General features: G+C 50.2%; 2 protein-coding genes across 4 annotated transcripts in view; one reads left to right on the top strand and one right to left on the bottom strand.

Annotated features, from left to right (window-relative positions):
* Nucleotides 1-13070, bottom strand: part of CRAT (carnitine O-acetyltransferase) — a 17003-nt gene extending 3933 nt beyond the window's left edge. Inside the window, exons 1-14 of one of the 3 annotated variants that reach the window (XM_068211304.1) lie at nt 12617-13070; nt 10356-10458; nt 8992-9255; nt 8395-8513; nt 6291-6344; nt 5258-5423; nt 4522-4696; nt 3908-4086; nt 2803-2903; nt 2495-2614; nt 1891-2013; nt 1624-1759; nt 1085-1147; nt 437-574 (exon numbers count right to left, since the gene is read on the bottom strand). In XM_068211304.1, coding sequence (XP_068067405.1) covers nt 437-574; nt 1085-1147; nt 1624-1759; nt 1891-2013; nt 2495-2614; nt 2803-2903; nt 3908-4086; nt 4522-4696; nt 5258-5423; nt 6291-6344; nt 8395-8513; nt 8992-9255; nt 10356-10458; nt 12617-12957 — 2082 coding nt within the window. In that variant the 5' untranslated portion in view covers nt 12958-13070. Of the gene's footprint in view, nt 1-436; nt 575-1084; nt 1148-1623; nt 1760-1890; nt 2014-2494; nt 2615-2802; nt 2904-3907; nt 4087-4521; nt 4697-5257; nt 5424-6290; nt 6345-8394; nt 8514-8991; nt 9256-9890; nt 10160-10355; nt 10459-12616 lie in introns of those variants that run through there. The other 2 variants (XM_068211305.1, XM_068211303.1) reach the window with 2 other exon arrangements.
* Nucleotides 13015-26267, top strand: part of PTPA (protein phosphatase 2 phosphatase activator) — a 26826-nt gene continuing 13573 nt past the window's right edge. Inside the window, exons 1-8 of the mRNA XM_068211307.1 lie at nt 13015-13153; nt 15216-15316; nt 16471-16557; nt 21489-21614; nt 22353-22470; nt 23952-24051; nt 24916-25040; nt 25528-25628. Of these exons, the coding sequence (XP_068067408.1) occupies nt 13129-13153; nt 15216-15316; nt 16471-16557; nt 21489-21614; nt 22353-22470; nt 23952-24051; nt 24916-25040; nt 25528-25628 (783 nt within the window). The 5' untranslated portion in view covers nt 13015-13128. The remainder of the gene's footprint in view (nt 13154-15215; nt 15317-16470; nt 16558-21488; nt 21615-22352; nt 22471-23951; nt 24052-24915; nt 25041-25527; nt 25629-26267) is intronic.

Genomic DNA, 26267 nt, shown 5'->3' with positions numbered 1-26267 from the left:
TTTGGTCACCCTCACCTCCAACTGCACATGTGCTGGATCCTACCATTTAGCAGCAATGTGTTTTCCTCTGCATTTGCACAGGAATGCTTCTCCCCAGGGTAAGCTTGTAGTAAGTCACAAGTAGAACTATTCAGTAAGAATCAGAGCACAGCACTTAACACAAAGCTGTTCTGGCTGCTAATTTCATTGATATCACTTGGATTTAGACACCAAACACTCTTGGCCATCTTGGTTTTGGTTATGTTAGTGTTTTACATGTCTGTGAGGGGCTGTGGTAGGTGTAAGATCAGATCTGTAGCTTTATGGGATTGACAACCAGTTTAGAAATTTTGGACCCAACGTAGATGAGTTTCTAACAGAAAGGAACTGAAGAGAAACATGGAGAAGGAAGGCATGAAAAAGAACAGAGAGTGCTTTTGGCTCAGATGAGTTGTACCTGGCTGGTTGAGAGATTGAAGTGCATTGCAACAGCATAGGCTGTGTCCATGAAGAGCTCAGGCATGCTCACCAGGTCCTCGATTGCCTGGAGCTTCAGCCCCAAGAGGTGCCGGTCTATTGCATTGCCCCGTATGGCCTGGAGGAAAGCAAGGATGGACAGATGAAAGCCAGGCCAGCAGCAAGTGAGCAAAACTATTTCTTTGGGTTAAAGAAAAGAACACCTCTAAAAAGTTTCTAAAGTTAGAAGGGAACTAGACGTTGTCTTTGGGACCAATAATCTTGTTTGTAAGGACTGTGAAATTAAACACACCAATGGAAACAACCTTACAGTTCCTGCCCATGGACCCCCTCTGGTTTAAGGGCTCCTTGTGAAACTTTGGTGTTTATCAGCAACAATGATGGTAAGAAATGAAGATATTGTAATATTTGATTATCTCCTTTAGGCCAGTCACAAGGGACACTTAACACACCAGCCAGAGAGGGTTCAGTCTGTGGCATTAGAGCACTGTCAAATCAGAGTCAGACCTTTGCAACACTAATGGCCACACTGCTGTGTCAGGAGCAAAAGATGTTCAGGTCTTGTCTTTCCCCAGAACTCTCATTTCCTGGGTAAACCCCCAAGCCTGTCTGCATAGAGGACACTCACCATGTCTGTGTATTCCCTGTGGGCCTGTGTGGCTCTCCTCAGCAGGTCTGCTTTCTCCTGGTCCTGAGAACACACAGATCTGTTAAAGTGTTTCTGCAGAATGGAGAACCTCATTTTGGCTGTTCTCTAGGATGGAGGACATCCTAGAGAATGACGTCCTAGAGAGGACATCTGCTTTGTTTGTCTATATGAAACTCATTTATATTTACTAGGTTTAATTTTTACATCATTTTGTTTGGCAGCATTACTTCTGAATAGAGTTCATCCATCAGTAGCAGAACTTATTTGAGTAGCTGAACAGCCTTACAAAGGACTTTCTGGTGGGCTCAGAAACATCCACATGATGTTTTCCAGGCTTTCAGTACATATGATAGAAAAGTCAAATCAAACCCCTGATGTGTAAAGATACTGCAAGCTATGGTTTAGCTCAATATGGGGTGCAGCCCTTCTTAGCTGAAACCAGATGAGACGGGATCAGCCAAATAAGCAGCTTTTTTCTCTTCTGGATTCCTCTTACTCCTCTTCTTTGAGATCCTCACCGATTTGTCAGGGCTGTCCATGGATTGCACAAACTCGAGGGAGTGCACAGAGGTGGAGCGGATGGTGTCGGTGCGGCCCAGGCGGAACATCCTCAGTGACGCGCTCTCGTACGTGGCACAGGCGCGGCCATACATCCTGGGACAGGGAGGAGAAAGCCAAACAAAAGAGTCTGTCCTGGGAAAGCTTTGTCTGTGCCATCTTTACCAAGCTCACATGTTTGAGTCTGTCAGTGAAGGGGCTGAGGAATGACCTATGGGTGGTCTTACCTGTAGTATGCCAGCTGCAAGGCCAGCTGGATAAAAGCATCAGGGCTTATCTTCTCTGACTTGGGGAAACCTTTCCCAAATTGATGAAAGACCATGACTTTGATATCCAGATCTTCAACCATTCTACAAAGAAAGAAAGAGGAACTGTTCCTTTGTTGCTTATTCTTCTAAAACAATGGAATGGATTTGCTTTCACAAGGCTCAGAGGGAACAGGCCATCTGGATTTGACCTATGCAGGGACAAAGAGCTCCAGCACACATAGATCTCTTTGGGCAGCACCACAGAAGTAAGAATTTTTGGTCACTGCTGAAAATCTTTACTAGGTTAGATGGCCATGTGTGTGTTTATGCTCCAGTATTCTTGGCTGGATCCAGTAAAGCCTTGCTCTTTCTTAGAAAATGAGATGAATCAGTAATAACCCCTTTCCAGCTCCTCTGACCTTATTCCTGGCAGTGCTTTTCAGCTCAGCTCAATGCTGTTGAGCCCAGAAGTCACTGGGAAAACTCCCTGGCTGCAGTGGGGAAAGCCTCATTTAAACCACTGACAGGCCCCAACCGGGGACAAGAATTACTCTCTGTCACCCACCCACTTCTCCATACTCACATGTTGAGGTTTTGCTTTGCCTTCTCTATGTCATTCTTGATTTCTGGGTTGATGTTAAACCGCAGCTTTTTGGGCATGGGCAGATGAACTGTAGGCGATTTCCCCATCTCGGGTTTCTTCCTGCTCAGAGAAATGGTTTTGTTTGACCAGACCTTTGGCATGAGGCTCAGCTAGGAATGCCACAGCCTGGATAGAAATGCACAGGAGACTTCCCCTAACACCTTGTGACACTGGTCACAGCCTGACAGACCCCTCACAGTGCCAATAAGGGATCTCCAATGCTGAGGAAAAGCAGGGGCAGGACTCACGTGAACTCCACAATGTGATCCAGAAGAGCAACGATGGGTGGGCCTTCGGAAGGAGCATGCTCATATACGAGACCACAGGAGCCATCTTCAGCAACGATGAACTGGGAGAGAAGCATGAGAGGACACTCTTGAAAACAAGCAGTCTGTGAGGCAGAAGATACCCAGAGAGACCTTGGTGTCTCCCTGTCTGTATCACAGCCTGTCCTTGCACACCGAGAAGTTTCCTTTAGCAGCACAGCAGTGGAATCCTTTCAGCAGGTGCAGAAGATCTGAGAGCACTGTTACAGTTCTGCAAAATTCCCTGGATAAGAGTGTGCCTGACATGTTGGTGTACTCAGTGCTTTGGCCACACAGAGAGGTTCAGTGGTTCTGATTTACTGTGATGCACCCACAGTACTGGAATAACATTGCCACATGCTGGCTTACCCTTACTTTTCAATCAGCTGGAACATCTAAACATTATCCCCTTGGTGAAGAGTTCCAAACAGGAACAAAACAGCTGAAAACACTATGAAGAGTTCAGCAGGTATGAGAAGAGTCCTCTAAAGCACCATTGCTACAATCCGCAAGCCAGAATATACCAACTAATGAAGGAAAAAGCTCCAATAGCAGCTGCTGTTGAAGGATCTTGACAAGTGAATGGAGAAGAGATCAGAGGGATGCTGTGGGATGGCAGTGCATGTTTCAAAAAACTAAACAAAATGCCATTGGGCAGCTTCTGGCAGAACTAGGAAAAGTGACAAGCCTGGAGGAGATCCACGGAACAGACCTCCCATTGTTTGGGCTGCCTCTGAGCAGATGAGGCACTGTTGACCGCAGGCGGAAAATTGATTTATAAGGAACACAAAGACCTGCTGCACTGAATAAACGTGGGCAGAGGCAGAAAAGAAACAAGTCCCTGAGGCAGCAACAAATGCTGGTGACTACAGGGGGGAACCACAGGATCTCACACCGTCAGTCACCACTCCCCGTCTCCCTTGTTTTTCCACTATCTTGACCTGAGGACCTTTGCTGCAAAAGGTTCCTGGGATTTTTTAGACTTTTGAAGTCTCAGGAAACACTTCCAGAGCCACCTGTTCAGTACCTTTAGAGCATCAGTTCTTACCTGCAGGGTTTTGTCGAACCATCGGTTGCCGCTGTTCAAGTGGCTGCCGCCGCCGTGCAGCATCTGTGCGGCCACGTGGCTCTTGTAGATGTCCTCGGACACCCGGGGCATGGGGGCATCCAGGCACACGGTGCAGATGCTCTTCTCAATCGTACGCACAGATTCCTTGTTGGTCTTATCTGGGAGAGAAATGAACTGTAAGTAAGAGGGAGTTGTGTCATTGGAAGGAGAGAAATTTCAGAGTGGGTTTGAAGGACGCAATGTTGGGTTCCTGCTGTACCTCAGTGGGGGTGTACACAGCTATTAAAATTGCAGCCAGCTGGGTTACAGGTGTGAACATGCTGCATTCACCCTCCTTTTTTCACTTTTCTTACATCCTACTCAATTGCAAGGCAACAAACTCTGAGATTTCACTAAACTTCACACTTGGAACATGTACCTCCCAACCCAAAAACTACAATAGATTGCAATGATTGCTTCTTTAAGGTGGAAGGCTTATGTTATCTGTCCAAAACAAGCTTCCAAAAGAAAGAACTCAGCAGAGCACAGTGGGGAGGTATATTATTCAAGGATCTGCAGTGTTTGTTAGCACATGTGTTAGGGGCTCTACAGACCTTTCAGGAGGTTGTTGTAAGCTTTTGCCCAGCTGTTCCGGTGGTTGGTGGTGAGGATCCCAATAGGTTCTTTGTTTGTTTGGAGGGAGGTGTTCCAAATCTTCTCCAGCTGAATGAAGAGCTGGTCAGTAGTAAGGGGAGATCCATCACTGTTGTAAACATCCAGCTCAAAGAACTGAAGGTGAGAAGAGAGGACAAGGACAGAGACAGACAGTGAGAGAAGATAATTGTCCAGCCCCAGAAACTGGCAACAGCTACTTTGAGAAGGTAAGGACTGGCTGAAGAACTCAGCTTGCAAGACTTTTGAAGGATGCTCAGAATTGAGAGACCCAAGTCCAGCTTCCTTTGCAGGGCATAAATACAGTCCTGGTTTTATGAAGCCATGGTAAAATAAGGACCAAGGAGGAATTCCTGTTTCTGAGACTAAGCTGCAGTAGGAAGGTTTGTTATCCAATTTTCACTTTCAGTTTCCAGTTGCAGACATGGTCTCTGGGCTTTGAGAGACAGCAATTACAGGGACAAGAAACAGAGGAAGACAGTATTTTTCTGCCTCTAGTCTGTTGCTTACATGTGGCAATTCTGCTGCTGGCCAAAGGGAATAAAGGGAGCAGGAACATACCCCTGGTGAGAAAAACCTTGTGGGCAGAGACTTTGTTATTCCCTTTCCTCCGGATAACAGCTAGCAAAAGGGACACCTGCACCTCAACAAACCTTGAAAGCCCAGCAGTTGCCTTACCTGGAAGTTGTGAACGACCGTGATGTGTCTGGACTGCTTTTTGCCTTTGGCGTAGTTGACGATGGAGTCACGCTTGGGCCCAGGAATGCGGCAGGATGAGAGGATCTGGTAGTACTGGTTCATACAGAGGGGCTTCCCACCCATGTACTCCACTGGAAGGGTCTCACTGGTGACACAGCAAAGTAAGGAGGAAGGAGAGAGAAAACAGATCAGTGTGAGCAGGCCTGTGCTTCCCACACAGGTCACAGGCTCTGCCCTGCAGCTGCACTCCCTCCCTCTGGCAAAACCTAAAGGTATTGGTGGCATAAAAAAGGGGCTGTCCTTCCTCATTCCTGGCAGCTTTCTTAGTACAGGCTACAAAAAATGTCTGTTTGCTGGCCTTTCATTTGGGAAGGGAAAAAACACTGTCCTTTCTGTGACACCAGAGGATCAGATCTCTGGACCTAGTCCATGGCTGTAGTTCTCAGTGACAAGTGTCTGATGTGCTGATATGATTCATGAATCTAGGCAGGGGCTCAGTCACTCACTTCTGCAGTCACATTCCAACTACCCTGAACTTTGACTCTTAGTGTTGGTAAACATATTTTTGGACCTTAAATAAGGCGTGTCCAGCAGAGATTTGCTGGTGACCGAAAGAAAAAGGGTAAGGGAGGAACAAATTTCTCTAGAGCTCATCCCATCTAGCTGGGAGGTGAGAAACACCAGGAACACAATGTTAGAGACTCAAATTCCTGCTGCCTGAGCTGTAGCTTGTCCTATGAGCAAACAGAAGTGCAAAGCTCTGTGAGACTGTCAGTCGTGCTTGCTCCCTCCAAGCATGTTCCCATACCAATGAAAGCATTAAGGTAAACAAAGAACATGAAGACAGAGTAAGTTTGCTTTTTTCCACTGGAGGGAACTGAGGATTACAGTATCTCTTTTCAAATCTGTGCTGTCATCTCTTGCCTTTCTACGTGGGAGCTTTATGGACAAGGTTCAGCCTCTCTGTGATGTTAAAGAAGGTGTGAGCTCTCAGGAGGGTCAAGTAACTCACTTGTCAATCATGGTCTTGAAATCCAGGATACCCTCGATCAGCTTGGCAGCAAACCTGGAAAAATACCAGATATAACAAGCTGAGATCAACCACAGATGTCTGGGGCTGAGGGACGAGCTGAGGAGGATTAGCAGAGCTGTTCTCTACTCCTCAGAAAGTTCAGCCTTTCTGCCAAGCCCCTGTTGTGCCCATCTGTGGTTCACTCCGGGCTGTGATTTGAGATTGCTGGATAGTCTTACTGTGTGGCACTTTCTTTTTTTATGTGTCTTACTCTACAGCCAAGGAACTCTGGACAGCTTTCAAGAAAGAAGAATTCAGTCATGCATTAATGACCCTCTAACAGCAGTGTTTGCTACTGATGTGTTACAGTTTTATCACATCTGAATTCTGATTCTCAGCATTAAAACAGCACCAAGAGAAGGGGATTTCTTCCCTTCCCTGGCTAGGGGCCAACTTGGAGTGTCAAGCCAAGATGCAGCTGTTTCTTCCTGCATCTAAGATACCACTGGTGACTGAGTTCCTACTCCAGGGAACATCCTCCTGCTAACATAACTCTGGAGAACCTTCCTCTGGCATTGAGGGCTTGGAAAAAAAGCAGATGTGCTGCACGTGGACACTGAGGTGTTTTGTTTACCAGGATGAACGTAAACAGTGCCAATGCCAGCTCCCAGCAGGGCTGTGATGCCACACCAAGCTGCTTAGCTAGAAGTGACAGATGGGCCTTCTCTGACATGGGAGCTCCCACCTGTCCCTGAAGGAAGGAGGTAGGAGGTCACTGGGCCAGGAGGTTGCGTTGTTGGCTGAGTGACATAGTGCCAACATTTGGCATTTGCAGACAGTATCCTTTAGATTGGCCCAGCCTGCCCATCCCTAGGAAAGATCAAAGGACCCAACTCCAAGAACCTAAGGGTTCTGTGAAATGAGGCATTCTGCAAAGTAGTTTTCAATTAAAATTCCTCCGCCTTACTGCAAAACATGAGGGAAACACCAGTGAGAGTGTCTATGTTCCTTTCCAGAGAATTAACAGCTTGGAAGCAGAGTTTGGGCTTGAGGAGATGGGAGAGGTTGGTTGACTTGTTTTCAGCCAGCGGTTTTGCCACGTTAAGGAGTAAAAAACCACCACTTTCCAAATTTGCCTTTTGCTTTTGGAAGCTTTCGTTTCAAGCTGCACTGTCAGATTTCTTTGTGCAGCCACAAACTACCCAAACACACAGGAGCCCACCTTCTTATGCAGCTGCTGAATTCCACTGGTTGGGCACTTGCAGTTCTCCCAGTTATTTGGAAAATTTAAGAGTCAATAATATGACAGAGATCTTTCAAGACATTTGTGTACTCTTGCACTGTTGTGAGGCTAATCCTCTGCTCAGGTGTATCGAGGGGTGGGAGGATTTGTTCCTAGCCTCACTGATCCCATGGTTGGTGCCAGGGCAGTGCTGACTGCTAACTGTGGCAAAGGTAGCTGTGTAAAGGTTGTTGCTGAAGTTTTGCAGATGGATTCAACACCCTGTTAGTGGTGGTTAAAAATTAAAGGGAGCCCACGAGGAAGAGAGGGCATGGCAGGGTCTGATTGCAAGGAAAAGCTTGGAGTGGGACAGTTTGTCACTGTGGTTTCCCAAACCATGAATCACAACAGGGGACTGTCCCTGTCAGGCTCCCCCATCCCTATAAACTAGAAAACTCCAGAGGCATTTCTGGGTGATCTCCTTTACATGAAAATTTACGACAAAGTTGCCTGGGCTACTCTTGGTGCCTCCTTTAACTGCACACACAATCACAGTGCCTCCAATACATCTTCACAATGTCTTCAGCTAGTGATGGGACCATTTTGCAGTGAAGATCTGTGCTTGAGCAAAGACCTAAATGTAGATTCTCAGTCCCTGTTTAATACCTGAACCACTAGACTCTTTTGTTTTCTCCCCTGATGAAATATTTAGTCTGGTGCAACCAGGAGTTTCCTTACTGGCAGCCTTGCCCTTACAGCAAAGACAGCTTAGACCTGGGGACCAGATTACTCATTCCCAGTCTGCCTTAATACCCTCATCCCTGTTGAACACAGAAAGCTCATCCCACCTATAACTTGAGGGAAGGTGGGAAAGGATTTTACCTGAGCTGACCTTGTCGATCCAGAAAATCCTGCTTAGGTAAAACCACACCTGGGCTGGAGTGCACCACAACTGGCAAGCGATATTCCAGGTAAGCTGTCTTCAGCCACCAGTCTGAGAGCTGGGATGGAAAAAGAAAACATGCAGGGAGCTGCTGCTGCTGTGCAACCCAATTCTGGCTGATGGGTCTCAGCATCCTGCCCCCAGTTCTGTCCCACACTTTGCAAACAAAGTGTTTAGGGTTTGTACTATGCAGGTAGAAGGGGAAAGGAGGATTTGAGCAAGGCATGGGTGGTTTTGGTGCAGGGCTTGAGCAGAGGGTTTCCTTCAACTTTTTGAGGCAGTTGTGTGATGCTGACAGGTTCAAGCCTTCAGCAGCCAGAGGCAGGGCCAGTTGACTCCCTGTTCTGCCATAATCTCTCTGCTCACCCAAGTCCTGGTGAGGAGTTTGCACGGCTTGGGGAGATCAGCAGCAAACTGGTCAGGAAGGTGATGTCATTAAAACACAGTTTCCAGTGGATGCAGCCAGGACAGGGAAGAGATGCACATCAGCCCTCCACCCTCCCTAACCAGAGCTGGGGGCCAGAGCCCTGACCTACCCAGTTCTCTGTTTTCCTGGCTCTTCTCTCCAGGCCTTTCTGCAGCCTCTCCCCGACGCCTCCCGGCTTGCGGAACTCAGCCACCAGCTCCTGCGTGTGGCTCAGCTCCTCGGGGCTGATGATGGGCTGCAGGGCCAGCAGGTACCGATCCAGGGTCTGCTGCAGTGGTGGCACGGGCAGGGTGGGCAACGCTTCCTGGTGGAGCTGGAATCTGCCCGCGATCTTGTTTAGAGGTGTCTGCTTCAGCAGGCCACAGGGCCTGGCCTGCAAAGTACAGAGCAAATGTCGAGACAAAACATCCCCCGAGGTAGCAAAGAACCTGGATCTAGGAGTTTCCATCCCAGCCTCTCTGTGGGCACATGTGTGTCCCAGCCTGGGAGCAGAGCATGGCTGTGTGCTGGAGAAGGGTGCAGGACATCCAGGAAAGCTGTGAAAGACAAACTCCATCTCCAAGATATCTATTCTTAGCTCCTCAGAGAAAATGCTGCTGGGATAATGACACATCTCCCTGCTCTGTGGACACCTTTCGGCTGAGAGTCTCCTTGTGATGGAAAAATTCAAACCCTTCCATCCCGTGGTAAGTGGGAAGAAAGTTGTGAAAAAAATAATAATCTTATGTACTATCAGAAACTTTCATTATTTCTTACAAAAGCATAAGGCTAAAAAGCAAAACCCTTGTGCCAAACCAAACTACCCTTCTGGCTTTGAGGAGGCAGAATTTAGCTAAGTTTGGGGTAGGATTAAAATGCCTCTTCTCTGTCTATTCAGGAAACTGTGGGTGATGCCAAAAGGCTCCTCTGATCCAACTGGGTCATGTGGGAGCAAAAGCACCAACCACTTCCCTGGCTGGAGAAATATAACGGAGCAAACCCAAGTGCTCACCAGGAAAATCAACTCACCAGTTTTCCCCAAAAAGAATAACAACATCCTTTTGGATGAACAGGGTTGGACATTCTTCAGCTTGAAGATGTTTCAGTAGTACTCAAGGTTTCCAGTTCCCTCTGCACCTCCCTCTCCCATGGATCTACTGAATCAGACACTCCTGCAGGACTCTGGACTTTGCATTGTCAGTGTACCGAGAATGCAAAGCCACTGAGAACATTCCCTTTGACTTCCAAAGCAGTGAGAAGATAGCTGTCCCCACACCTCCCCCCCAGCAGTTAAGCACAGAGAAGAAAGAGCTAAATCTACGAAGTGACAAAGGCCCCCCAGAAACTGCCCTGTTTTTGGGCAGCTGGGTCTTTGTGGGACCTGAGAAGAGCTGTGAGATTGAAGTTTGGAGAAGGAATTACTGAAGCATAAAAGAAGAGTGGGACTGGGAGGAAAAGAAAGGTGTTGATCACAGCAGCTTGGGCATACTGTACCTTCTCTCTTTGCTTCTGCTTCCTATCCATGGCTGGTAGGACAGAAAAGACCGTAAACCTCTCCCTCGGCCTGTCTGGGTCTCCTCTTCCACCTGACAATGTGCTGCCCATGCAGGGCGTCACCTCATTAGCCAACTGCCACATGACTGCTCTGATCAGAGGGCTCAAGGGCTGGCACAACCCACAGGGGACAGGAATTATCAGATCACTGGATTTCGACAACTGCCCTGAAGGTGCCCTTCTGGGCAGCTGATCAATACCTGGCTAGAGCCTCTCTCTGACCAAGCTCTGGGCTCCAGCTAGGGCAGAAGTGGGGATGTTGTTCCTTTAGCCTTTGCCAGGACCCTGAAACTACTGTGGCTGTTGGGAGAGATACCTGGACATAAGGCAGGAGAGACCTCAGTTTATGTCCTGGAGGTGGCACCGTGGGCAGTACCTTAACTGCCCTCACTGCCCATGCATGTGTGGTTGTTATTGCAAGTTGAGACTTTGGGGAGTTCTGGGTTGTCAACTCTTAAAAAAAAAAAAACAAAAACAACCAAAAAGTATCTCCACAGCAGGGCAATGAGAGTGCCATGCAGTCACAAGGAATATCAACCCCTCCTTTGTGTCTGTCTAACGAATTGAGGGGCAGACAAGCACAGTCTGCATAGCTTGGATAGAGTATGATGATCCCAAACAAACAGCTGGAGATTTTCCATGGGGTAACAATGAAAATCCCAAAACAAACCCATGGAGGCCACTGTATGTTAAAATGTGGAATGCATTTGTTATCTTCTCTCTTTTCTGTCCCCTGCTTGTTTGGTTTGGGGTTAAACTCAAGGATTTGGTGGGAGAAGGAACAGTGATCAGAGCTGAGGGGGCAGCTGGCAGCAAACAGAGGGAAGAGACCAACCCTCCCCACAAGCAGGAGGAAAACAAACACCAGTGGAGCAGGGTGTGCAGACAGGGCCAGCCTGTGGGCTGGCATCACTGCTGAGCCACGTTCCAACACAGCAAAGAACCTTTTCCAGAGCCTGCAAAGCTGGTGGGGAAGGAAATCCACCTGCTGAGGCGCAGAAGGAATTTCCTAGCTGATTCTTTAGCACAGCCACAGAATTGAGTACCAGGATGTCAGAGGTTTGTCTTTTATTTTTAAATCATTATCTAGAGTGCCCCTTAAGCCCAGAGACAACTGGCCCTGCCTGGTCCCTCAGTAAGTGTGAGTGGATCCGCACTGTAGCTGCTTTTCTGCTGCTCTGTCTCCTCCTGTCAGGACCCAAAAGGGACTGCAAAGAGCAGTTCCCAAGCCTGGCAGGGGTCTGACAGCTCTGCCGTGTGTGCAGCAGGATGGGAGCCACCACTGCCATCTGCCTGGGCTTCCCTGGCCCCTCCTGTCCAGCAGCCACCTTCCTGCTGTCCAGCCCCAACTGGACATCTCAGTACAAGACAAGGCACTGGTGGAGAGGGTCCAGAGGAGGACATAAAGATAATTAAGGGACTTGAATATCTCTTGTATGAGGTGAGTGAGAGACTGTGAGTTCGTCCCGTTTAATCTGAAGAAGAGGAGGCTGACAGGGAATCTGAACAATCCATATAAATATCATCGAGGTGGGCGTCAAGAGGGTGGTGCCAGACTCTCTTCAGTGGTGCGTAGTGACAGGAGGGGAAGCAATGGCCATAAACTCAAACACAATAAGTCTGCCCTCAACATGAGGAATAACTTTTTTACATTGAGGATGGCAGAACACTGTGCCCATCGATGGTGTGGAGTCTCCCTCTCTCGTTTGGAACGTCTCTCTCTGGAGAGGTTCCAAACCCACCTGGACGCGTTCCTGTGTCATCTGCCCCAGGTGACCCTGCGTTGGCAGGGGCGATGGACAGGGCGATCTCCAGAGATCCAGCCCTGACCGTTCTGGGACTGTCATCTCCGTCCCGGACAGCTTCACCGTGCACGCTGCCGGCAGGCGCGGCAAGAAACCAGCGGGCCTGGGGGACTGACTTGGGCAGGGTCGCTGCCCCGCTCCCGGGGGAGGTGGCACCGAGCCCATCCGAGCGCACCCGCCCGCACGGCCCTGACCGGGGACCTGGGCTTGTGCTCCGGGCCGGGGCGCGGGGCCGGACCCGACAGCGGCACCGCCGAGAGCGACCGTCTGCGCTGCCCCGGCTGAAGGCCCCGCACGGGCCCGGGCTCGCCCCTCGCCCACTCTGTACCCTCCGCCACCTCGCGCGCCGTCTCCGGCCGGTCCTGGCGGAGCCGCCCCTCCCGGTGTCGCTCTTACCGCAGCCCTGGCCACCAAGGCGAGCATGGCCGCGCAGCCCGCACCCCGGGCCCACCGCAAGGACAGCCCGGCCGCCGCCGCTCCACCGCCCCGGGGCGGGGCCGCCCCGCCGCCATCTTGGAGAGGGGCGAATCCCGCGTTGCCATCTTTGGGAAAGGCAGAGCGATGCTTTGAGCGGAAGGAGCGCCGCGGCCGGTGGCGGAGCCGTGCTGCGGCCCCTCTCTCCGCTGCCTTCTCCCGGAGATGGTGAGGAAGGTCCTGTCTCTCGCCCCTCCGCTGCCCTCCGCGCACACCGGTCCCTCCCCGGTGTGGGCAGGGAGGGCCGCGCCCTGCACAAACATGGCGGCGTGAGCACTACGGTGGCCGGCAGGGGCCGCTCCGCCGTGTGACAGCCCCAGGAACGACAGGGTCGGGCGGCGTGCCCTGCTCAAAGATGGCCGCCGGCGGCTTCGGCGTGCGCGGAGGTGGGAGGTGAGGGGCGGCCGGGCCGGGCCGGGCCGGGCTGCGGGAAGATGGCAGAGAGCGAGCGGCGGACAGGTGAGGAGCGGCCGGGGGGCTCTAGGAACCACCGGGCTGTGGGCTGCGCTCAGGGCCTCTCAGGGGCGTGCTCGGGGCCGGGGAGCGCCGGTACAGGGCCCCACGCTCCGGGGGTGCTGGGCCGAGGGCGCCGGGGCCGCGTTGCGGGGGGCGGTGGCAGCGGTGCCCGGCCCACGGAGGGGGAGGAAGGGAGCGATTTGCTGAGGGTGTGAAGGACCTGGGGCCCCCGAGTCTTGGCGCCACCCCAGGGCGAGGTTGGTGGTCGGGATTGAGCCTCTGGATCAGGGATCCCTGTGACCCCCAGCCCGGTTTTGTGACTGATTCTCGTGCGGAGCCTTTGACTCCCCCTCCTCACACTGTGACACAAGCCTGAAAGTGCCTCCTCTGTCCGAGCTGCTTCTTGTCATAAAGCTGACCCGCCGGGCTCCCGTCTCCATCATACCAGTAGGCTTGGACTCCTGTGTATTCATCCCAGAATACTGTAACCCCTGCAGCCCTCCCTGTTTCCTTCCTTGAGTATTCCCGGTCTCCTCACCAAGAGGAATTGCACAAAGTTTGGGTCAGAAGCAGTGATGGCTGAGAACAAACGCAAAGAGAGGAAAGGAGTTCTGTTAATGGCAAACACCCAGATCGGGACACTGCCCTGGGATTTATGTGTCACCTGTGCTGATGGACACACCAGCGTTTGCCTTTTCACTTCACTCCTTGGGAGGTTTTCATTGTTTTCATGTTATAAACTCTTAAAAGCAGAGCTCCATTGGTGTGGTGCCAGTCGCTGTGAGTTGTGTGGTGAATTTTCAAAAGAGAGACACACGTGTCTTTAATTTAAATTCATCACATGTTGTTCCTCTCATCATCCTACCTGGAAATTTTGCTGTAACTTCTGCAGCAATGAACCGAACATTGCAACAATCAGGGCAGGAGATGAGGCTGAATTTGTTCATGGCATGGGAAATATGAAAGGCAGAGAAGTCAAATGGCTGTCAAAGGTTGTATGACAAATCTACAGCGGACTCTGTGTTGTTCCCGGGACTTTGGATTCCTTTTAATCTGATCTACCTGCTAGAGAGCATTGTGGAAAAGGCTGCTGATGCTTCTGGATGGTGTTTTCTATGTAAATGCAGCTGATGATATTTTAAGGAATTGGAGTTTGGTGGTGTTTGTTAGGGAGACAGTGCCTGAACTGGCTGGGCTGTGGACAGCAGCTGCTGGAGTGTGTCAAGGCAGCTGGTGCTGCATAAGTGTCTGCAGGTTTTCTGGGTTTAAAAAGGTGAACTGAGTGACTCTGACAGAACTCATAAATTGACATTAGTGCCCAGGTTCCTTGACAGTGCTCTCTGCATTGCCTCTTCCTATTAAAAGTTGCACTTCCAGGAACATAATACAAATTACTTTAAATCTCCTGGAACTTTTCTGGTTCTGTAGGTTGGGCCATGGGTTCAGGTGCTGGGGAAAAGACCCCCTCTAATTCATTAGCAACTCACATTTGCATTAAATATTGCATCTTAGGCTCTGAGAGGGCTTTGAAATTAAATGTTCTTCACAGCTTTCGCCTGGAAGGGGCTGTGTCCCATCATCCCCCAAGTCCAGGTCCTGCATGGACCAGAGCTGTGGCTCTGGGCTGCATTTATTGCACTGCTCCAGCTTGTCCATGCAGGAGTTATCCTTTCTAGAGGAATGAAGGTCAGGCTTAACACTTAAAAACAAGGCAGAGTTAGTTTGTAGGAGAGCTCAGTGCTTCAGCATGACCTGAGGCTTGGCTGCACTGGACAGAAATAATTAAACTGGCTGGATGTTGCTTTCGTTCTCTCCTGCACCAGTCTCTCTGTCTGAATGGGAAATGCATCTTTAACAAAGAAAACAGACATACTGCTTCTGTCTGAAGGCTTGCAGTGTCCTGAGGAGGATGTTGGTGAGGAGGACTTGGTGAGATTACAGCCCAGCTGGGATGGATTTGTGTCCTTTGTATCTCCTGAGAAATAAAGCTCATTACTAAGAAAGAAAAATAGAGAATTTCTCCTTCCCCAGTGCCTCTGTTTTACCTCTTTCTTGCATCTCCCAGGTGCCTCTGAGGAGGTGGCTCCTCCTGTCCAGCAATGCTTCATGGTCCCCAAAAAGGAGATAAATGTGGTTTCCGACATGGCCAAGTGGAAGCGATCTCAGGTATGACTCTGGGGACAGGAAATACTGGGAAATACTGCTGATCTTTTGGTGGCAGCCAGGTCTGGTCTGGGAACAGCCAGGAAGTAAAGGAGGCTTGGGCAGAGAATGGGAAATAATTGAATTTGTGTTTTAGAGAAGAGTTGGTGCTTGTTTGTAGGAAAATTACTTGGCAGTAATGATTACTGCTCCCTCCCAACAAGCTGGATGAGAAGCTGGTGACTGTTTCATCCTACCTGGCCTGTACTTTATAACCAAACTGGATTTACCCAGCCCTGTTTGAGCTCACCTTAAATGGTTCTGCTGCCTGGCCCTGGTAGCTCCAGCCTGGGTTGGTTCCTTCCCACTGTGCTGTTCTGGAAAGGACTCTAGAGCTGAGGCCTTCAATTTCCTGGATAATTTTTGTTTACAGCCTGTGTGGAGCTGGTGGAACAAGCAGGTTCTCTCCTCTCTGCCTTTGAGGGATTGGGGTGTTGGCCCAGACTTATCCCACCTCTTAGGAGCAAATTCTTGCATGATGACTGATGTGAGATGTCTTGAGACAAACTGAGGCTATAGCCAGGTGTCAAGCAAACCTCTGCCAGTTTAAGTCTCCTGGGTTTAAGGACTTGCTCCTGGTCAGGATTTCGAGGCAGAGATGGAGAAGTGGCAGTGTGCTGCTGTGGAGCTGCACTGGAGATGATGCTTCCAAAGCAGCAAATCTAAAGAGGGGAGTGAGGAGCTTGGGCTGTCTCCCTCTTCCCTTTCATGAGCATGGGGGGATAGTCCAAGGGGGAAAGGGAAGGTAACAGCACAGGTCTGGGAGGAGCAGTGCAGAGCATGATGCCTGGGCACAGCTAAGCCTCTGCAGAGCTGAGGAGTTTGAATTTGACCTGATGGGAGCTGAGGGAATGATTTTGAGGTCAGTGTGAGCATTTTTAGGATTCTCCGTTCTGTAATTTTCGCAGCAATGCAATCACCACCTGCCTTCTGCTTCTGGGGCTGCCAAAAAGAGCAGTAATTTTACAGCAAGCTCAGCACCCCCGGGTGTCTCCAAGGAAGGAGTGTTGTGTGTTGGGAAACATTCCCTTGGGGTGCAGGATGCTCCTGTGCTGTGTTTTGTGCTCTGAGAGACCCTGGGCTCTCCCTAAAGTCCTGCCTTCTTGGTGTTTTCACAGGCATATGCAGACTACATGGGCTTCATCCTCACTCTGAATGAAGGCGTCAGGGGCAAGAAGCTGACCTGTGAATACAAAGTTTCAGAGGTAGGAGAAGAGTTTGGATACCCTTGTTACTTCTTTCCTGCCTTTTTTTCACCTTTTTTTTTTTTTTTTTTTGCCTCTACAATGAGTTATTTCCTGGGTGATGAATGAATTAGTAGTTTATCTGGGAGCCGAGGGAGATTGAATGTGGTTGGGGATGCAAATGTCAGGGTGCCATCTGCCATCCTCCCCTCAGGATGCAGAGAGTCTGGATGTGCTTGGTGGATGGGAAATTGAACAAGTGGGCAGAAGCTGGTGGGGAATCAGTGATACTTTGAAGATGTGATATTCCCTCCTGATTGCAGGCAAAAGGCTGGGATGTCTGTGCCATTCCTGTCCCCCAAGTGGTTTTTCTGTAGGAAAATCTGTGGGCAAACCACTTCTTTCCCCGTCCCTTGTCGTTGCTCAGACTGTGTTAATTGCACCAATCTCCTCAGCCTAGGCTGTAGCTAAGTTGTGCAAGCTCTGGTTGGACAGTTGTGACCTCAAGGTGTGTCACTGGCTGCACCTGCCTTGCCCAGGGTCGTGCCTAAAGTCCCGGGACCTGCAGAGCTCACAGGGATGCTGGGATGGGCTGGGAGATTTCAGCTGGGCTGGGAGGTTTAACCTGTGGAGCAGGATCTCCCATTTCCAAGGCGTTAAGCAGAAAGCACTTAGTTTTCCCCTTGCATGAAAGTGGCTGTCACTTGTCCCTGCCTGCTGCCATAGCCAATTTTAATGGCTGTTCACCTTCTCAGGACATAGTGGAGCCAGAGGGAAAGGGCAGGCACACCCAGCAGTGTCACTGCTGCCCTGAGGGCTCTCTGGGTGCTGCCAATCCACAGAGTACACATTGGCCACCAACTTTGCTTCCTTGTTGCACACTGAATCCCCCTCCCTTGGTCTGTGCTTCAGTGAGGAGATTCTTGGATACAGTTTTACTGATCACGGCTGGGCTGGAAAGCTGAGAGTGATGTATAAAGATCTAGGCAAAATAGGCATCAGGCTGGGCCTTGTGTTTATAGCTGTTCATTCTGGTGTGGGAAGGCAGCTGATGGTAGTGTTTAATCCAGTCTTCATGTTTGAAGTACTGTGTTGAGTCCAGCCTTCCCTTCTAGGAGCCAGTGTGTGAATGAGAAACTCCCCTGTAGTTCATGGAGGGGATCAGGGATAATGAGTCTCTCCCTAACAGGCTTTGTGCCCCTCTTTTGTTCCTTCAATTAAGTAGAAACTGCTGTCAAATGCTGCTCTTGCTTTCTGCTGTTTGCATTTCACCTTTGAGTTTTGCCTTTGTCATGATCTCGCTTGTTCCTAGCCATTCACAGAGCACTTCTAGGGAAACAAAGCATTAAAAATGAACAAAACAAAGAGGGGGGGAAAAACCCAACCTTCTCAGGCAAGCCCTTAGAGCTGTCAGGAAAAGCTGTACCAGGGCTGTGTCTGCAGAAGAGCCCTCTTGGAGTGAATGTTTTCCATCCATGGTCCCAGTCCAAGTAACAAACAAGAGACACAATCCCAACTGCTTGGGAAATGGCAGGGAACAAATCTCATTCCTTGCACACTGAGAAGAGCAGAAGCTTGTGACTTGAGGCACAGGTGGCGCATCCCCAGGGTTGTCTTGTTGATGAGGTTGCTTGTTCACACAGGCTCCTTTGTAGATCAAACTGCTTATCTGTGCTTTTAAAGGCTCAGCCCCTCGTGGCCTCTTCTTGCATCTCTGCTCAGCTTTCTTCTCTTTTGCTGTACCTGCTACCAATGTGCTTTTGTGCCATCCCGTCTTCCTCCCTGATCAAATGCCAGGGACACCTTCCTTTGGCAAATGACCTCCTGAAATCCTTTCTGCTGAATGCTTATCCACTCTGTGACTTACCGGTATTGCTTTGCCATAGAATAAAAAATGGAAGTATGGTCCCCTCTGCTTTGAAACAGGCAGCTTAGTGGTTTCCAGAGAGTGTGTGTTGATACCAACCTTTCTGCTGGATCCTGTTGGGGCTGAGTCCCCTTGGAGACTTGCTGAGCTTGCTCTGCTCCCACTGACACATTGTGTGGAGCTGTCCAGGGTTTGCTGCAGGCATCTGACAGGCACTGATAGCAGACTCTGGCACAGACACCGTGTCTGGCACAAGGTTGTGTGAGTGATAGGCTGTGACCTGCCTTCCCCTCCTGGAGGGAGTGCTTTCCACGTGGGGATCCATCAGCAACTTGCTGGGGCTGCAGCCTGGAGCAGTGACTTGGATCAGAGGTGCAGTGCAGTGAGGAGGATGAGGTTAATTTTTGCCATGCAAGGAGCAGACCTTCCTGTCAAACAGCCCAATGCACTGGGGGAAACTGGTCAGTCTTGTGGCTTGCTCTGCTTCCAGGAAGGAAGTGGGGGAAGCAGCAAATGCTCTGATTTTAGCAGCTCCCCATTCTGATAGGGCCTGAGGAGCCCACAGGGGGAGAGTTGGTCGCTATGGGCAGCTTTGGCTATCGTGATGCCTCCTCAGCACCTCTGTCTGCCTGGCCCCTGCTCTTGAGAGCTGCTGACAGGTCTGTGCTCTGTAGGAAGCCCTGTGGTTTGCCTTTGGGACCGGTGGCAGACTCAGGGTCAAGGAGATGCAAAATCAGCACAATGAGAAGAGCAAGGAGAGCAGGGGGGAGGCTGCCCTTGCTTTGATCACTGGAAAGGTAAAGCAAAAATAGAGCTTAAAAACCCAGCCAGGCAAAACAGGCTGCAGTGGTGCTGATGGCTGTATTCCCATAAGCTCCTTTCTCCCCCACAGGGGTCAGCCCTGGATGTACAGGCTTCCTCTGCTGGACAATGGGAAGCTGCTTCTTTTAGTTACCCCCTTTTCAAAGGGCCTTGAGCCCAAAATGAGCCACAGCTCTTTAATTATTTATTGATGTGGCTGAGCCAGCAGCTGGGTCCTGCCCTCCCGTGTTCAGTGGGGCTGGGCTTTTAATCCCTTTAAAGCCAGCGAGTGGGGAAGGGGAGGTTGGACTCTATGCTCCCCAGGGAAGGAGCTGGTCCATGCCAGCCATTTATCCAGGCAGCACCGAGTGCTCGTGGAGAGGGTTTGAAATACGGTGGCTGCTCATAATGAGCTGCTGGTGCCGGCGGATAAATCACCAGCACGATTTAATTATTTAATGCAACCCAGTGCTGGGGATGCTGTTGCTTAATTGGAGGGGAATGCAATAGCAGGAAGGAGTAGGGCTGAGTCCAAATGTGGCCCAGTGCAATGGGAATGTGTTTGATTCCTACAGTGTTTCGGGAGCAGGGAGCTGAAGCAGAGGGGGCTTCGGTCCACATGTATCTGGGGCACTGGTCTGTTAGTGCCTTCAGGGTCACCCAGAGCTTTAGGCTGTCTTGTTCCTTTTTTTTTGGGTTCTTGGTGTGCTCAGGTCTTGTCCCAGTCTCTGGTCTGGCTCAGTGGCTAAATGTCGAGGTCCTGGGGTGGAAGGATTCCTCTTCTGCTTGTTCCCACTGGCTGATCCCTCCATATTTTTGGGGTGGCATCTCAGGAGTCACTGTCTGTGGGAGGCTGTGTCTGCCATGAGACCCTTCCCCCCAGGAGTGACCTGCAGCTGGTTCAGTGGCAGCACAGCTCTGCCATGCCTGGCTCTGCCCACCCCCTCCCAGTGGCACTTCAAGGGCTGGAAACTTGCTGGGCTCTGCTGTTTCCTTGTCCTCCCGACAGCAGCGTGAAGAATTGAACCACAACCCAGGAGACCAGCCAGCTTCACACGGTCGATGCCTCCAGCAAAGTCAAACCAGCCTCCGCTTCTGCTGTCCTCTTTGTCCCCTTGAAGGAGGAATCCCCTCTCGAGACAGAGGAGCCTACATTGCCCGGGGCCTGGCCAGCTGCTGTGGCGGCTGATGGCTCTCCAGCTGCTTGGAATCAGGGAGAATCCCAGAGCCTCTGGCAGGCTTGACCAGTTGTCAGCAGAGCCTCCTGAAACTGTCTGGAGCTGCTAAAAGTGCTGCCTGTGGTGTTGCCTCTTGGTATGGGGGGGGTGTAGCTGTTCTCCAGCCATTTGGGCCAGGCAGGGAGATGGTGTGCATTGGCCAGCTCTGGCCTAACAGCACAACTGGGGACATTGTGCTATATCACCTGCTGCACCTCTTTTCCTTCTACAAGGGTCCCTCACTTCCAGCACTGGGTGTGAGAAACATGGCTGTGGTCTTGCTGTTGTTGCTGCCTTCCCATCAGCTTTGTGTTTGAATTGAGACATTTCTCTGAGAGCTGAGAGTTTCTCATTCCTGCTCTGATGAGAGCACTGGTGGGCTAACCAGGCTGCCTCTTCCCCTGGGTAGGTTGTATTTTGCCACATGCAGTGGGTGTCCCTGGGCTGGAGCTGCCTGGTGGTCTGGCTGGTAGGAGTTTGAAGCAACAGGAATCACGCTGAGAAGGTTGACTTGCTGTACAAATGTGTCGTGGTTTAACAGCATCAACTGCTAATCCTGGCTCCTAAGAGACACTTCAGGACAATTAGTAGAGCCTTGAGAAGGGCCTTTAAATCACATCATCAGCCAATGGTAAAGATGCATAGCACTGTATATGTGCTATTCTTTATCCTATGGGGAATGCAGGACCCTTAAGATGTTGAGCCTGAGTTATTGTGTTGAAGGTCCTTTCCCTGCCTCTCAGTCCTGGGAGGACTGTTCTGCAGCTCTTCTCCTGCAGAGAAGAGATTTTGCAGCACAGTGCTGTTACAGCTCATGGAAGACTGTGTGGGTGACTGAGGAGTCAGCCTCAGGCTGGGCTTTGTACTGGACTGCTCTTCTGCAGGGAAGAATGGGTTTTCTGTCCCCTCTGCATTTTGAGGAGGATTGGCGCAGCCCATTTCCATGTGCCTCTCTTGGGAAACATGGTGTGGGTTTTAATGACTCTCATTGAGGGGAGAGATGTCATAGACTGAGGGACTGCTCTGTTTTATGTCACTGTGACCCCTCACCCTCTTGCTCTCTGTAGCCCATTGAAAAGCTGGTGGCTCTGCTGAACACCCTCGACAGATGGATCGATGAAACCCCGCCAGTGGATCAACCTTCTCGCTTTGGGAACAAAGCCTTCAGGACCTGGTACGCCAAACTAGACCAGGTGAGCATGTCTGTGCTGTGCAGTGTTACCTGCAGCTCCCACAGAAGGGCAGTGTGCCCAGCAGGGGTGGGAGAATGGCTCTGTCACTGTGTGTTAGCCAAGCAGCTCACAGAGGAATTACTCAGATAAGCCTTGAAGGATCCACCTCTTGGTACGCATCACTTACCATAGACTTGGTGCTATCTTTTCCTCTTGTGAGAGCATATGGGCCATATAAATGCTCTTGGCTGAGTATCCAGGTTCTGGATGAGTCACAAGGGCTGTGCAAGCCCAAGGAATTCCTTCGCTTTGTAACTGCCCACTGTGTCACAAAATGATAGAAAGATCGGGGAAAACTGCTTGAATTCCTTCAGCTCTGAGCACTTGCCCTGCACCAAGCTCTGGAGGTGGCACGGCCCCAGTCCCAGCAGCAGTGACCTTGCAGCTGCTCTAGTGATGCTTTTGTCCTGGAGATGGCTCAGTGGGTAACTGGTTCAATGTACTTGGGTGAGGAGGCTTTTCTTTCCTACAGGATATGTACAGCCTGAACAGGTCTCAGGACAAGCTCTCCCTGACTTGTTCCATCTCTGGAGATGACTTCTCCAACAGGAGAATTTGCTTCTCTCTCTTGCTGCCTCCAGGCATTGCAGAGCACTGTTGCAGCCCTCACGCTGTGACAGCATCTGAGCACAGGGTGCCTTGTCTCTGGGGACTGTGACAGATCTGTGCTCACCCAGGGGAGTCTTTTGTGTCTTTCAGGAGGCAGAAAAGTTGGTGTCAGCAGTGATTCCCAAGCATTTGGCTGATGCTGCCCCAGAAGTGGCTGTGTACCTGAAGGAATCCGTGGGGAACTCCACCCGCATTGACTATGGCACAGGTACCTGGGCCTGCACACTGGCCAAGGCTGGCTTTGTCAGGAAGGGACCTTTGGAGTTGGGTGCTGTATTCATTTAAATACATCATTACCACTATTTTTAGGGCCAGCTTGAAATGAACACCTTCTTTTTAGAGCCCCATCACCCCTCTGCCCTGTGTGGGCTGTGACTGAGAGCTGGGGCTGGGAGCTGTGCTAGAGCTGTGACACCCTTTCACATCTCATCCAAGGAGATGGGAATAAAGTTGTTCTGGGATGAGCTGTAGGACGTGCTTCACTGCATGCAACAGTCCTGCAGCAGGCAGTTTAAAGGATAAAATATGCTGGCTTGAGTTGGAACTAGAGTGAGAGCCATGTTCATGTTCAGTGGGAGGTGTCCCTAGAGGGACATCATAATGGTCTGGTGGTCCCTAGAAGGGGATCACTGCTTACAGAGGGACTTTGAAATCTGAAGTTAGAAGCACCTGAGGAGATACTGAATTGCTGCTGAAGTAACCACACAGGCTTCAATGAGAACTAAATACAGAGCATGTCTGCATGCTCTGCTCCTCTCTGGACGATAGCTGTGTCCTCACCAAAAGGCAGGAGAGCAGGATGCTGTGAGTGCAAGGAAACATGATTTTGAGCTTGGGCAGGGAGAGGAAGAGGAAGCCATGGGTAAAAGCTGAAGGACTGGAGGCTGTGCAGTGCTGGCTGCGGCTCACTGGCACCAGGGGGAGATGTTGTCCTTGGAAAGGCTGGATGGGGTTTGGTCAGCTCAGAGTAGGAAATTCAACCTCTCCTCCCATCCAGTGTGTCCCAAGCCAGGGGCCCATGTCCCAGCTCACAGTGTCCAGACCACGGGTGCATTTTATTCCTACACTGGGAGCTGCCATCCACACCTGTCTATAGTGTGGAGCTGCTGATCTTGTACTTTCCTTTCTTCTGTGGTCATTCCCGCTGAAAGACATTTCTGTGTTTGCTGGTTGTTTCTTTTCCTTGCTGTTAGCTGGAGGGCCAAGCTGCAGAGGCTTAGCCTGAGATCCCAGTACCTTCTGGGACAGACTGTTCCTGGCAGTGTCGTGGGATCTGCATCCTTCCAACACAGAGATATTTTTGTAGCAGGAGGAAATCTGTTTGCTTGCAGATGTGAGGTTCTCTTGCATCCCCCAAGCAGATGACTCTGCAGTGCTCCACTTCCCTTGCTGTGCCAAGCTCCTGGGAAAGTCCCTGCCTTGCTCCCAGCATGCCCCGTTGGAGCTGTTTTCCCTTAAGCACTTCTTTTCTCTAAGTTAATGATCACCTTATGAATGTCTACAAGGTATAATTTGGGTGGGTGCTGCAGGGGGATGAAATATTGTCAACTCATGGCATTAACAGTGACAACAGGATTGAGAGGGGACTGTGAATGCTGTGATTGCTGAAGAACTGTTGTGGTGCCCACAGAAAGGTTGTCCTGGGGGCCAGAGACACCTGTGTCATATCTCTTCATGTCTTTACTCCAGGGCATGAAGCTGCATTTGCAGCCTTTCTCTGCTGCCTCTGCAAAATTGGTGTGCTCAGAGTGGATGACCAGATGGCCATTGTCTTCAAAGTGTTTAACAGGTGAGGTAATGGGAGGAGAAGAGCTGAAGTATTGGGCTCTTTGGGGGGAAGGGTAGAATGGTAAAGCTGAAGACAATTTTAGACATAATTAGGAGCAGGTGTACATTTTAGTGGACTGTACACTGACCCATTATAACTATCTCAAAAAGAGGAGATAGCCCCTTGTCTTCAGAGGCAGTGTCCTCCTGGAAAGTTACTTTAGTGGAGCACAAGTTACTGAGCTCTGTGGGTGAGGCTCTGTGCTTTGTGATAGACAGGAGTATATGATCAGAGGATCTAACATCTCTTCAGGCATCAAAAATAAAAAAAATCTATGCAACTGGCAGGCCTCCACTACTCCTCTAGATGTGTTTCCAGCTCAGGAGGTAGAGTTGATAGGATGAAACTGGTGGAATGGGTGTTTGGAGTCCAGAGATCTAATCCCAGCTGTATCACTGTTTGGTGGCATGGAAACAATTTCCTTCAGTAGTACTTCCAGCTTTAATTTTCCACCTGAAAAGTGGAAGTAGTGATTGCTGTAAGGTAGAAAACTCTGTGCTCTTTTGCAAGTTGGTGAAGGGATGTGAAGTGTCAATGTTTACAAATAATAGCGGGCATGAGGAAGGATCTGCACTATCATAAGACTTTGCAGATAAAACAAACCCCTGCCCCTGGGTTTCTCTGTGCATTTGGTGTTAGGTACCATCAGGCTACTTTCTATGGCAAAAGAGCTGAATATGTATTCAGTGAACTGTGCTGTACGTGGGGGTCCTGCTTACGAGTGATAAATTGTGTCCTTTCCCCAACTGGTTTTTCTTGTCCTCACAAAAGTCAAAGAACAGGAGAAGGCCTTGCCTTAACCCTTCCTGTTCTCTTTGGTCTCAGGTACCTGGAAGTGATGCGAAAACTGCAAAAAACCTACAGGATGGAACCTGCTGGAAGCCAGGGCGTGTGGGGCTTGGATGACTTCCAGTTCCTGCCTTTCATATGGGGCAGTTCCCAGCTGATAGGTACTAATAAAAATCTTCTTGTGTCCTGGGTTACCCTCTGCCCCATTTGGGTAGGATCTAAAGATGGTGGGACTCGGGGCTGACTTTTAAATTCAAATATGTCAGATTTGTGTATAACACAGCAGGAGAGTTTGGGACTTGGATTTTTTGTTTTACCTCAGCTTTCCAAATAAAGCTGGTTGGGAGGTGGAAAGCTTCCTTGTATAGTACTTCAGTCTTTATTGCAATGACTGCAATTAAGCTTTTTAAAAGGAGAGTCTTGGTTTTGGTGCTTAAAAAATACATTTTCTGCTCTGTGAAGTTTTGTTACTGCAGAGGCACTGGAGTGGGAGATGAGGTAGAAGGGAACAACTCTGTGCTGCCTTTTAAAGAGCTCTCATGGGAGGGTTGTGCTTCTGGGTGAGGGGCAGCACACCACCTGGTTGAACTTGGTCTGAGGAGAGGATTGCCATACAGGTTACTTCCTGTTGACTCTTACTCTTTTTAGACCATCCAAGTCTGGAGCCTCGGCACTTTGTTGATGAGAAGGTGGTAAATGAAAACCATAAGGACTTCATGTTCCTGGAGTGCATCCTCTTCATTACAGAGGTGAGGAATGGAAGGTTTGTCCCACAGGGACATTCTCTTGACATTAGATACTTGGCTCTGGCAGTGGTTTTTTCTTCCTCCTTTGCCTGTTTGTTTGCTCTCATGGAACTGTGCAGATGAACCATTGTTGCATGGCAGAGGTGTTCTCCTTGAATGAGCTGAGACAGGGATGTTGAGAAGAAAGTGTAATTAAACTAGATGGGCTGTGGATTGTAGTTGAAGGGAGCTGTAACAAGTGCAAACAAATAACTTTGGATCATCACTTGGATCAGTCAGTGGGAGCTTGGATGGAGAAGTCTGGTTCCTGTAGATACTCTAGGAAGATGAAGTAGGAGCTGCGAAATGACTCGGCTTGCCAAGACAGCCTCCCTTCCCTGCAGCCCTTGGGTGCTGCCTGGCAGTCCTGGGCCTCACCTTGCTTAGGGCAGGCTCCCAAACCTCTGTGCTGCTCTGTCTGCTCCAGATTCTACCAGAACAGTTGCCCATCGAACACACCTTATTTGCAGCTGACCTAGAGCAGAGGTGGTGCTGAGATTCCCCCAGCTGGCAGTGCTCTCAGGACTGTTTCTGCTCAGGCACTGCAGGGCCCTTTGGAGAGGGGCGGGTGATCCTCAGCTTGTTGGCAGCCCTGGGCTGTTT

This window comes from Anomalospiza imberbis, chromosome 21 (genome assembly GCF_031753505.1).
Source record: "Anomalospiza imberbis isolate Cuckoo-Finch-1a 21T00152 chromosome 21, ASM3175350v1, whole genome shotgun sequence".
In the NCBI taxonomy this organism is placed as follows: domain Eukaryota; kingdom Metazoa; phylum Chordata; class Aves; order Passeriformes; family Viduidae; genus Anomalospiza; species Anomalospiza imberbis.
Note: the sequence above shows the minus strand (reverse complement) of the source record. Positions and strands in the feature narration are given on the sequence as shown.